This window comes from Conger conger, chromosome 15 (genome assembly GCF_963514075.1).
Source record: "Conger conger chromosome 15, fConCon1.1, whole genome shotgun sequence".
Taxonomy (NCBI): Eukaryota; Metazoa; Chordata; class Actinopteri; order Anguilliformes; family Congridae; genus Conger; species Conger conger.
In genome coordinates, this window is record NC_083774.1 from 18,168,362 (window position 1) to 18,181,208 (window position 12,847).

At 40.7% G+C, this 12,847-nt stretch overlaps 1 protein-coding gene across 1 annotated transcript in view; it reads left to right on the forward strand.

Moving 5' to 3' along the window:
* Positions 1–9,867, forward strand: part of LOC133111573 (cadherin-11-like) — a 51,180-nt gene extending 41,313 nt beyond the window's left edge. The window contains exons 7-12 of the mRNA XM_061222036.1: positions 2,012–2,265; positions 3,787–3,923; positions 4,352–4,473; positions 5,022–5,139; positions 7,225–7,476; positions 8,307–9,867. Coding sequence (XP_061078020.1) covers positions 2,012–2,265; positions 3,787–3,923; positions 4,352–4,473; positions 5,022–5,139; positions 7,225–7,476; positions 8,307–8,800 — 1,377 coding nt within the window. The 3' untranslated portion in view covers positions 8,801–9,867. The remainder of the gene's footprint in view (positions 1–2,011; positions 2,266–3,786; positions 3,924–4,351; positions 4,474–5,021; positions 5,140–7,224; positions 7,477–8,306) is intronic.
* Positions 9,868–12,847: the final 2,980 nt, after the last annotated feature.

Below are 12,847 nucleotides of genomic sequence, written 5' to 3' on the forward strand. Positions count from 1 at the left end.
GGATTGTCTCCTGCTTAATCTAATCAACTGGATTAGACTGTCACTCTGGATAAGAGCGTCTGCCAAATGCCAATAATGTAAAACGTTACCCATGCCTACTCTGTTAATGTATGGCAAAGAAGAGCCGACTTTTGTGACGCCACCTCGGGTTTCTAACCATGTCTGCAAAGAGCGCTGACATTCATGCCCTGCTCTTAAAGGGCCTCTCCAGAGGGGGCAGGATTACACCGTACCTGAAGGGGTCAGGCCTGGGCGAGCAGCAGGCACGAGCAGGGCCTGCAGCAGTCTGTGATGAATGGGGGATTAGCAGCGGTGGGCAGGATGGGACAACACCTCCCGCTTTCATATCAAAGCCCTGCCGCCTTTGGCACCTCACAGAGAGCGATCACCAACCTCAATCATCTAAATCGTCAAGCAAACTTTCTATTCAAACTATTTTTCCCTCTCCACTTTGTGGATAGCACTGCCCAGTCCTCCATGGCATGGCTGGCTCTGTTTATATCTCTGTACCTCGCTCTCCATAGTGTGGCTGAATGGACTGCACAAAAGCTTTCATCAAAGAATGACAAGCCATCTGTATCAAAGCAATGGGCCTTGCCCTTAGTGGCGTCTTTATTCAAGTGGGATCAGACATCGGATCTCACTGTGCAGTGAGTGTCTCTTCTGCACTGTTCATAGCGCAGAGTTGCTACAATGAAAATAAGTGTTACCAACACAGACCAGTAGAAACAGCAGGTGGAAGGAGTGGTGTGGAGTTGTATTGCGAGGATGTAATAATTTGATGCGGTACGTCAGAAGAGTCCTGGGTAGATAAGTAAGAGTGGTAATTGTTAACAGCATAAGGCTTTCTTTCTCTGACATGAGGGCCAGGTCCCAGCAGGGCCCATTCCAACTGACAAAGGAGATGACTGTGGTAGACACAGTGCTCTGATGATACAACCACTCTGATGCCAAGCTGATCCCCTCAGTAATGTAATGCCTCTCTGAAATACCTCTTGGGAAATCATCACCTTTTGCTCTTCAAAGCTTGTCGAAAATTAAAGTCGAAATTACTGACAGAATTGCGGGGATTTTAATCAAGTATTCTCTTTCAACTGCGGGCAGGCAGCACAGCCTGAATATTAAGAGGCGGGCAGACGTTATTGTGGATATTATCTACTGCTGATTAGTTTCAGTCAGAGTTATTAGGTGCCAAAATAAAGGATCGAAGAGGGGACCAGTACTGTCAGGAGGCTTCTCCAAACCTGTTGGAGGAAAGAACTGGGTCATGTTTTTTTCAGCGATGGCAGTTTCATTGCATAGATTGTAAAAGTGAATAAAAATAGGGGAAGGTAGACAGCTTTTAGCCAATCATTATGGACAAAGTGGGAGAAGGTTCCCCACACCGACTGTCATTCCCACTTGTGTAATTTGCAAGTGAGAGACTGCATGAGAAAGCAAGCTCTTTTAAATTGGCAATCAGAGACCACAGCCGTTGTGTGAAAGGGAGGGAGCAAAATGTCTACTGTGTACATTTGAAGCATAATCATTTCTGAGGGAAATTTCTCCTCCCCACAGCTCGATGTTCTTTTCTGGCAAAAATCTTTTTATTTATTAAATATTTTTGTACATTTTCAATACATCAAATATGACCAAATAAAGACAGCCTCAAAAGGCACACACACAAAAAAAAGGATGTATAAAAAGGGTGCACATTGCTTTTACAACAGCGCCCTCTAGCTCTTTACTATTATACCAAGCAGTGCACATACATCTGAAATGAATTGATTTAAAAACAGGGGAAACCTGTGCACATTACATATTACATCGGCGACTCAAATCTGCCTATTTGCCATGTTTTATTGTCTGCTTGATCCTGTAATACTTAATAATTCTGTCAAAATTGAACACTGATTAGACAAATAAAATATTCTGCACATATTTCTGTATTCCAGCAGTTCTACCATATTTTTGTGAAAAAAATGAATAATTTACTGACAGACTGATTTATCCTGGTGTCTCTTGATTGTAGCTGGTGGATTTCGAAACCAAGCGAGCGTACTTCTTGAAGGTGGAGGCGTCCAACATGCACGTGGACCCACGCTTCATTGCTTGGGGACCGTACAAGGACACAGCCACAGTGAAGATCATGGTAGAGGATGCAGATGAGCCCCCTGCCTTCACCGCGCCCGGCTACAGCTTCCAGGTGGAGGAGAACGCTCCGGAAGGGACCGTGGTGGGACAGGTCCATGCCCAGGACACAGACGTGGCCAACAGTCCTGTCAGGTGGGAAAACCTACTGCCTTGTATACATCCACGCATCAGCACCTTGTTGAATCATCCCTGATATCAGATAATATCCCCAATACACACACACACACACACACACACACATACACATATACTCACATGTACACAGTGGGATATGTGACTTTCAAATGTGTAAATCACATGAGAAGTTCAATTATGTTCAGCTGTGTGAAAAAAAAAGAAGGAACAAATGAGCCGTAGTCGAGGCTGGTTGATTAACCAGTAGGTGATAATTTTCAATATTTCTTGGAATGACTTGGAACTGTATCAGTTCATAAAACTGGACCATTTTGAAACAATGCCATTTATTGAAGTAACATTGCTGTTGGACGGGTCTAAATATTTGTCTCCATACAATGAAATAGCCTATTTGCATTATAGCACAAAAGAAATTATGGAGGTAAGATCAATGTCATCAAGCAATTCTAGTTTTGTAATACTCAGCCTGTAATTGTGAATAATTTATGACTCTGTTTACCTTTGTATGGAAGATCTACATTACCATCTTATGAAATCATTATTGTGGTGGAAGTTTGTGATCTCATATTTTAGATGTGATCTCAGATGTGCACTGTACAGTATTGTGCCCCATTTGCAGGATAATTAGTACATTTGGCACTGAAATTTATGTAGAAAACATAATTAAAATATGCATGACCCAGATTCACTGGTAGTACAAGTTGCATGCACTTTCTACCCACTGCAGGCACTTTGTGAATCGTACAATAATTCATATTTTTGTTATGTAACTTTAAATATTTTAACACATGCAAAACCATCTACACATTTGTGGATTCCCCATAGTTTTAGTAGGGTTTTCTTTGGTGATCAAGCATATTTTCTATGTACCATGCATTAATACAAGACTAAAATATTTAAACTGCTCTTTGTTTCACTGATTTGGAGAAATAATTAAACTTATCTCATACTTTCCATTACAGTGTGTAGCAGCGGTTCTACTCAGTGATCACTTTATTAGGTAGACCTGTACACCAGCTTATTAATGCAAATACTTAATCAGCCAATCAATTAAATTCATAAAAGCGTGGTCAAGTTGTTCAGCTGTTTTTCAGACCAAATGTCAGAATGGGGAAGAAATGTGATCTAAGTGACTTTTAATGATTGTTGGTGGCAGACAGGGTGGTTTCTCAGAAACTGCTGTGAGAATGATGCAATAAAACAAAAAAACATCCAGTGAGCAGCAGTTCTGCAGGCAGAAATGTGTTGTTAATGAGAGAGGTCAGATTAGAAGGGCCAGACTGGTCAAAGCTGACAGGAAGGTGAAGAGCATCTCTGAACACACAACCTTCAGACATCTAAGTGGATCAGCTACAGCAGACTTCTTAATTCTAAAAGATAAATCTAATAAACACCTAATAAAATGCTCACTGAGTGTATATACAGAAAAAAAAATCCATGAGTACGTTACGACTGAAACATGCTACTATAAGTTTAAGCAATAATGCCTGGAGTCTGATGCAATGCCCCTTTGTTTAGGTACATGATTCCTCGCTATACAGACATCGAGCAGTTCTTCAGCATCGGCCCCGAGGACGGCGTCATCAAAACGACGAGACCGCTGGACCGGGAGGCTCTGCCCTGGCACAACATCTCAGTCAGCGCCACAGAAATTGGTACGTCTGGCTCTCCGAAGGGAGGTCGGGAAGGCAATCCGTTTGGGCTCACATTCCCCGCATTCTGTGGCTCCCAGCCGGGCTGCCACCCGGCTCTTGTGTGGTTTCAGTGTCGCCCACACGGCTGTTTGCTTTGTACTCAGACTCCTATGACTAACGCTTCCTAGCAATCTGATGTGCGGCAAGCAGTGTATCCACGTCGAAGCAAAGGCATCTCAGATTTCTTTGACTAAGAAGGCGCCACAATTTCTTATAGGATCACAAATTAATTGTATATACTGTATTTTGTATGAGAGAGGTTGATTACAAGAATGTTTCCCAAAATCTGAATAATTGCTTGGTTTTGCCACTATAGATTACCCTTAAATGTGCCTGAAAAACAGTACAAAAAGTATTTACTAATTCTTCTTTCTCTTTATTCGGTACAGGTGGGCATCACCAAGATGCTAAAGTTCATGTCACCATCAAAGTCAAAGATATGAATGACAATGCTCCAGAATTTGCCACCAAGTATGAAGTCTTTGTCTGTGAAAGTGCTTCACCTGGCAAAGTAAGTGCTGTAATGTGTATATTCACAGCATGGATTAATGGTTAAGGAACTTTACAAGAATGGCATGGCCAGGTTGGACCAAACCATTGTTGTAATTTAGAGCAGTACATTCACTTTGTTTTGGTATATGTATATACATAATTATTCAGGGAACAGATAATGTGTAGTTATCTGCAATTAATCTGTAGTTAGCACGTTGTCCATGATAAGGTTCTTCCATCATCATCATCACTGATTCCTTTCACAAAAAAAACTGCATCACAATCCCTGTAGATAAGAACAACTATTAGTATAATTAAAACAGGTCTTTGTAATGCCTAGCATGCCTAATTAGAATTTTATTTTTAATTGGTCAGTAACTCAGAGCTCAATGTTTGTAGAGCGGTAAATCTGTATAAGAGGAATTATAGCTCCCAAAGAAGAGAACATGCAATCAAGGAAAATTTAAGGAAAGTAAATATTATATTTTTGTGGCAAAACTGAATGTTGTGTGCATGTGTGGTCCTGCATTTCAGGGTTTGTAATATCCTTCCTGTGCTCCGTTTTAGCTCATTCAGACTGTCAGCGCAGTGGACAAAGACGAGATGACTGAGACACAGTTGTTCCATTTCAGCATTGCACCAGAAGCTGCCAACAACCAAAACTTCTCCCTAAAAGATAACAGAGGTGGGTGTCCAATTGTAGGTTGTTGTAGGTTATAATTGCCATTGTATATGACAGTCAGTTTTTTAATCTATGAACTCATCTAAGGCAGGGGTATCCAGTCTTATCTGAAAAGGGCTGGTGTAGGTGCAGTCCAGCGCTGTTTTAGTCCAGTTTTTGGAAAAGATTGGATCAGACAGAATGCCTAGAACACGGCGTATCCAAACTAAGCAGTTGATATGAATGTCAAACCTCTATTAATTTATTTATTTAACTATCTATTTATCTTTCTTTCTTTGTTGCTCTCTCTTTCAGGCTGAGCCTATAAATCTATTTATGTATCTATTTATAACATCCTTTCTCTTGTTCTCTCTCGCTCTCTTGTTCTCGTTCTCTTTCTTTCTCTCTTTCATGCTGAGCCTGTAATAATCTGTGATAATTGTTTGTGGGGTCTGCAAATGATTTGAAATGTGACAGCCAGGGTTTGAACTTCAATATGATGCATCATATCTGCTGATAAGGGTCCGGTGATTTGCAGTTCACTTCCAGAAAACCTTCATGAATACTCAGCTGTATCTGGAGTTCATGTATACTGAAAACTAGGAATGGACTAGTACCTGTGTTATGTATATTTTACAACATACTGTGCATGTGATCTAACTTATGAATAGATAACATTGGTGTTGTACAGGTATGTCCTGTTGAGTCATGGATTTAATGATTGTTTATACATTAAAAACAGCCCCTTCCATCTGCAAAGCACTGTATGCATTTACCAAAACCACTCCACGGACTATCAACAGTTTCTAAAAGGAACTTTTTCTGTTGTTGTTGACTTTGCTGGAGACATTTAACAGCTGCTGAGAGTAATTATGTACTGTCATCATTAGGCTGGTAATTACATGCAGTCTCTCATAATGGTGAGCATCAATCAAATGTTTCTAAAATGAAGTCCTGACAAAAATTAAAGTTAAAAGGAAGCTTGTTGCTGCATTTATCATACACGCCTCAATCCTGTTTAGAAAATAACATTTAGACTGGAAGTACAGTTCAAAACCAGCTTCTGGGTGCCCAAAATGCACCCTATTTGCCATTCAAAGGGATCTGCTGAATAGTGGAAAAATCAAAACTGTTCTAAGCTGTACCACTGTGTTTACGGAGATGTCTGTGCTGTGAGATGTCTCTTTTGCCATTTGATCTTGTTTAATGAGAGGGGAAATTATGGCTTTTTCAGAAGTCATTTGAAAATCCAACAATGTGAGTGAGAGCGATTAGGCCTGTCCAGCCTAACTGCTTTTATCTGGAGGGAGCAATCATTTCAAATTGGTGCTGATTTTACCTCTATTTGACAGAGATGTATGTCTCACTTACCCTCAGTGGGGGATTTACAGCCTAATCTATTTTAGCACATAATTTTACCTCTACAGTCAAACATGACACATTTCTGATGTACTTAGCGTAGTGAGCGTCAAAGGAAGCTGTTCAAACACACACATGCTTTCAGAAAAATATAGCACACCAACAAGTGTAATGGTAACATGCATACTTATCTTCTCTCAACCTAAATAAAACAGCTATCCAAGATAACACCTCACTGCTTTTACCCATTATGTATGCTTATTTGTCTGTCTTATACACATACAGCTCCTTTGTCTTATAGTCTGTACATAGTTCATTTGTTTATCATCTGTTTGAATATGATTAGAATACACATGTTTCTCCCTTGCGGCACGGATGGTGCAGTGGGTAGCACTGCCACCTCACAGCAAGGAGGTCCTGGGTTCGAATCCCGGTCGGGGCCTCTCTGTGCGGAGTTTGCATGGTCTCCCCGTGTCTGCGTGGGTTTCCTCCGGGTACTCCGGTTTCCTCCCACAGTCCAAAGACATGCAGGTTAGGCTGATTGGAGAGTCTAAATTGCCCATAGGTATGGGTGTGTGAGTGAATGGTGTGTGTGCCCTGCGATGGATTGGCGACCTGTCCAGGGTGTATTCCTGCCTTTCGCCCAATGTATGCTGGGATAGGCTCCAGCCATCCTGCCACCCTGTTCAGGATAAGCGGGTTAAGATAATGAATGAATTAATTAATTAATGTTTCTCCCTCTCTAAACAGACAACACTGCCAGTATCTATGTGACCCGGAAGGGTTTCAGCCGATTGGCCCAGGACATCTACTTTCTGCCAATAGAGATCGACGATGGAGGAAGCCCTCCAATGAGCAGCACCAACACGCTGACCATCCGTGTGTGCAGCTGTGACAGCAAGGACACGATGCTCTCCTGCAACGTGGAGCCCTACATCCTGCCAGCGGGTCTCAGCACTGGTGCCCTCATCGCCATACTGGCCTGCATTGTCATACTTCTCGGTGAGCACTACCATTCAAACAACTTGGAGTAAAGGTCCAGTGCGTTTGACCCATGTACAGAATATGCATGTGATTCATGGTGTCCTGTGGCACAAGCAGAATCTTCTAACATGACAGCCCCCCAGAACTAAGGTTGATGAATGCCAGAAAGAGGCGGGAGAGAAAGTGTGTTTGATTATCTGTTTTTAGTCTGTTTGCAGTTTGACTGCATTTATTGGTCATTTTCTGAGAGAATCCATATGTTTAAATTCTAATTGTGAAAAGGTAAATGGAGGATTTACATGATCGATTGATTTACAGTATAAGTCAATAAACTGTTTGCCGTACACCCTTTTATTGAGTAATTCAGATGCATTACTCAGTGGTACATCAATACAATTCACCATGGGGATTCGACATCGAAACCCTAATGAATCTATCTTCCAGGCTTGTGAACACCGCTGTACTAAAACTGTAGGACCTTTTTAAATGCCAAATACATTTATTAGTATTTTATTAAGGGTGCATGAGCTGCTAAGACACTCAAAACGCATTCTCATATTCATAAATCAACATAAAACCAGTAAAACTTGTGCATTGTAATATTGCTTTTGCATTTGTTATTTCCCCAAACACTGTGAAGAAATATTGCAAAAAATAATGGAGCCTTTTCTGGTCTTCTTGCTAAAATAGACTGGGATGAACTGTTCATGGTTTGTAAAATAAAACTGCATTTTGCCTTCAGCCTCACTCAAATCACACCTGACTTTCTTCCTCTGGTGGTACATTTTTATCTAATTTCAACAAATAAAGGTGTGCCATTTACGATTATGTCCTGTGTCTCTTGGCAGCTATCGTGGTGCTGTTTGTGGCTCTACGTAGACAGAAGAAGGAGCCCCTGATCGTGTTTGAGGAGGAAGACATCCGGGAGAACATCATCACCTACGATGACGAGGGCGGTGGCGAGGAGGACACGGAGGCCTTTGACATCGCCACGCTCCAGAACCCCGATGGAGCCAGCGGCTTCATCCCCAGGAAGGACATCGTGCCCGAGATGCAGTACCCTTACCGGCCAGGAGGGCCGCCGGTGGCCAGCGTAGACGTAGACGACTTCATAAAGACCCGGATCTCGGATGCGGACAACGAACCGACTGCTCCGCCTTACGATTCTATCCAGATCTACGGTTATGAAGGGCGTGGTTCTGTTGCCGGGTCGCTCAGCTCACTGGAGTCAGTCACCACAGACTCGGACCTGGACTACGACTACCTCCAAAGCTGGGGCCCACGCTTCAAGAAGCTGGCTGATCTCTACGGCACCAAAGACTCTATCGATGATGACTCTTAACACCTCGGAGATATCGTTCAGCACCCCCGTAACATGTAGTGTGTGAAGTTTACTATAAGTATACCACAGTTTCATCTATTTATAGTAAACTTATTTTTTTTGTATTACGTATACTTATAGTATGCAATATTCTTATGAGGGGACTGAATTTGGACTAGGCGACGAGAGGAAGCCAAAACATATACAAAGACACTTTTGTGGTGTGTAGTGGTATGACAGTGGAAATCTGACAGACAGGAAAGTTGTTGTGGAAAGATGAAAGAATACTCCGTATTTTCTTGTTTTTTTGTTTGTTGTTGCTACAAGTCTTTACAGAAATGTGTGCAGTGATGCTTGGCTCACAGAATGACTTAGAATTGTTGAAACAGTGGGAAAATGGTTGCCTTATATGAAAACAATGGGGGAAAAAACAGAATGGTCACTTGTGTAGCACACCCATCTTGCAATCAATACGGTTTTTGACAAAGGTTTTGTTTTTTTTGTTCTTTTAATAACCACAAAATGATGGATTTAACTAAAATGAAAAACACTCTTCTCAGCGTTTGGTCAAATTCAAAAGAAATCTCCACTTCTACCAAATGAAGTACAGATCACAAGTCACAAGCTGTGAGATCAAAAATCGCCTTAAATAATGGACACTACGGGGTGCATTTTTGTAACTTGAAAAATATCTTAAATCAAGCTTAAATCCATCTGAAATGTACAATACAGTGTCACTTGGTGATCAAACCTGCACCCATTGATTCTTGTAAATCTCTTTTTTGTGGTGAAGTTATTATTGATTATCATAGTTGTTTGTCTTTCCTATTTTCATTATTACTGTATGTTAATCTCCCTCATGAGAACATTTTGATTTGTCTTGTTTCAGCAAAAGCCTAATTTCTGTTAATTTGATGGTACCGATTGGTATAAATTGTTACTTTTTTTAACCATACAAATATCAATATTTCAACATGTAAGAAAATGTTACATCACATTTATATTTTAAGAACATTGTACTGTTGCTTTAATATGTGCTTCAGTCTACGAAGCGGACAACTTTGAAATAAATGCTTTTTATAAAATGATCAATGGGGTGAATAAATCTGAAAGAGCAAGGTCAATATTTCAGCAATGAAATAGATCATGCTATTGTACGGTTGCATCCGAAAAGGTGTTAAATAAAACAGGAAGGTCTTTAGGTCTGTATCAGAACAAATTGCAACTTCTCCAGAAAGGACACATGGTTTTGCAGGGGTGTGGCTACAGGTGGGCTATGGGTGGGCCGTGTCCACCCAAAAGGGAAAGACCCACTGCCCACCCTGGAGAGACGAGGCAGAAGTCTCCCACCCTTAACCCCAAATGCAGACCCCAGGATGACATTCTGGTAATGCCACTGATGCTCCGGGTTCTATCTTTACTAAACAAGGAAAAACAGATTTACTATATATACACTCACCGAGCACTTTATTAGGAACATTTTAAGTTAATCGCATGAGTAAATAGGTGCAATTATCTAATCAGCCAATTGTGTGGCAGCAGTGCAATGCATAAAATCATGTAGATACGGGTCAGGAGCTTCAGTTAGTGACTTTGACCTTGACCATGATTGTTGGTGGCAGACTGAAACTGCTGATCTCCTGGGATTTTCATGCACACTAGTCTCTAGAGTTTGCAAAGAATGGTGCAAAAAACAAAACAAAAAAAAATCCAGTGAGCAGCAGTTCTGCAAACAGAAATGCCTTGTTAATGAGAGACTGAGAGAAGAGAATGGCCAGACTGGTCAAAGCTGACAGGAAGGTGACAGTAACGCAAATAACCACACATTACAATAGTGGTATGCAGAAGAGCATCTCTGAACACACAATGCATCATAGCTCGAAGTGGATAGGCTACAGCAGTAGAAGTCTAAAAAATATGTTGAATAAATACCTAATAAAGTGCTCGGTGAGTGTATATTAGCCTCACAGTATTCTAGCACAGGTGTTTGGGTGGCCCGTCTTCTGGGCCGGTGTGTCTACGTTCTCAATTCAACAGGGAACACTCTGCTGAAGCAGATTTCTATTAGCAGAGGCTTGCCTGCGGATATCCTACCCCGGGGGCTCCCATCAGTTCTGACATTCTTCCTTTGGCGCCTACAGTGCTTCTGACCTCTGCATCTCCTCCACATGGAGAAACAGGTGATGCACTTCAACAGTCTTTGGCTGTTACTTTTCTCTCTGATCCATAAAAAGTGTCAGAATTTTCCCTGGGAACCATGAATCAATAGTATCTTTCTACAGACATTTACAGTGGGGTCTCTGCACTGCATACGAGGCAGGAAGAGCAGAAGAGAAGGCCCTGAGGAAGCACTGAAGACAGCCACTGTGTGAATTACATACTAATTTATATTTCTGTTCGGTGGTTTTGATTTGGTGTGTGTGTGAGAGAGTGTGTGTATGTGTGTGTGGTGTGAGTGTGTGTGTGTTACCCCCTTGTATACAACTGTGTATAGTCTTATGGTGGTTCAGTAAATCAGTTTTGTGGCATCTCAGCATGAAAAATCTGAGAACACTTCAATCATGGCTAAATATTAGAGGTATTCTCCTCTTTGTATGGACAGAATCTTTTATGTGTGATGCATCGGGAATTATTTCTGAAATTGCTTTCATTATTATTATACCCTCCTGATATCGTAGGCATATGTTGTCCTTCTAGTGTTGTTAGGCTAGTAAACATTCAGAACCCTCCTTTTGATTATGAGGAAAAAACAGATTAAGAACACAATCTAAGATGAAGGCAGAGATGTATTGATTACCATAAAGATAGCACTACATCAACCTAAGAGGGTTCACTGCAAGTTGCAAACCACTAGTAAGCCTAAAGAACAGATCAGCCAGGTTACAATTTGCTAATTTGCTACATTCAACAGGGTTCTGGAAGTCTTAAGGACAAAGTAGGTAGTGTTATTGGGAAAAAAATGTATCTAAGTGTCTTTGACCATGGAATGATTGTTGGTGCCAGACAGGGTGGTTTGAGTATTTCATACTGCTGATCTCCTGGGATTTTTACGCACAACAGTCTCTAGAGTTTGTAGGTAATGGTGGAAAAACAAAAAACATCCAGTGAGTGTCGATATAAAAAAGATGCTGACACTCCAATCGATCACAAAAAGTACAGTACTATTGATCCTGGGGGTGAATGTATTGCTAATATTAGTGGGGCATTCATGATCTTTTTTTGATACAGTAATTAGATATCCCACACATGCAGTAGTGACAGATTAATTTATTCATCTCTTGCTCTGTCCTTCTCTCTTTTGCGTTATGATTTTTCCTACACCAAGCTTTGTCATTGATGAAAATAACTGGAAAAGAGGTTGTTTGTTTCAAACCTTGAACTTGTACAATTAAAGAATATATAATGGCATATGCCATTGATGTTCACTTAATAACCATCTTCAGTAATCAAATGTGCATCCAATGATCAAACTGGTGAGATTATAATATGTATGTTATTAGAATCTTAGCATATGAAATCCCGTTCTTTGATGGGACAATTCAATATACAGTACATGAGACAGAAGGTTATCATATATACAGTGGCAGGTGGATAACAAAAGGTTTCCTATGTAGGACAGCCAGATATGCTAGGTTAGGGAAAGCTTAAAATTATTTTTAGACCCACAAAGGAGAGCTTGTGAGGAAACAATTAGGCCTTTTGTCAGTTTAATTGAAACTTTACTTAATTTCAATGTCTCACAAGTCTAATCCACTAGAGGTATTGCTAATTAAAACATATACCCTTGTAGCTCTTAATAATAAGGTGTAACTTCAGAAGGACAGCTCTGCATGCTAATGGTATCCGATGTTCTGAATAAATTTAGAACAGTTTTTGCTGGTTAGCAGATACTTGCTGCAATAAAGATAAAGGAATGTTGCATATCCTCTTGATGCATGTTACTGCTTATGCAAAGACTTCTTTATTTGAAGAAAAACAAATTAATTAAACAATAAATGAACATGCAGTGAAGAAGGGCAATGTTTCCTGCAGTGATGAAAGGCGGAGAAACTACCTTAGTCAATAATT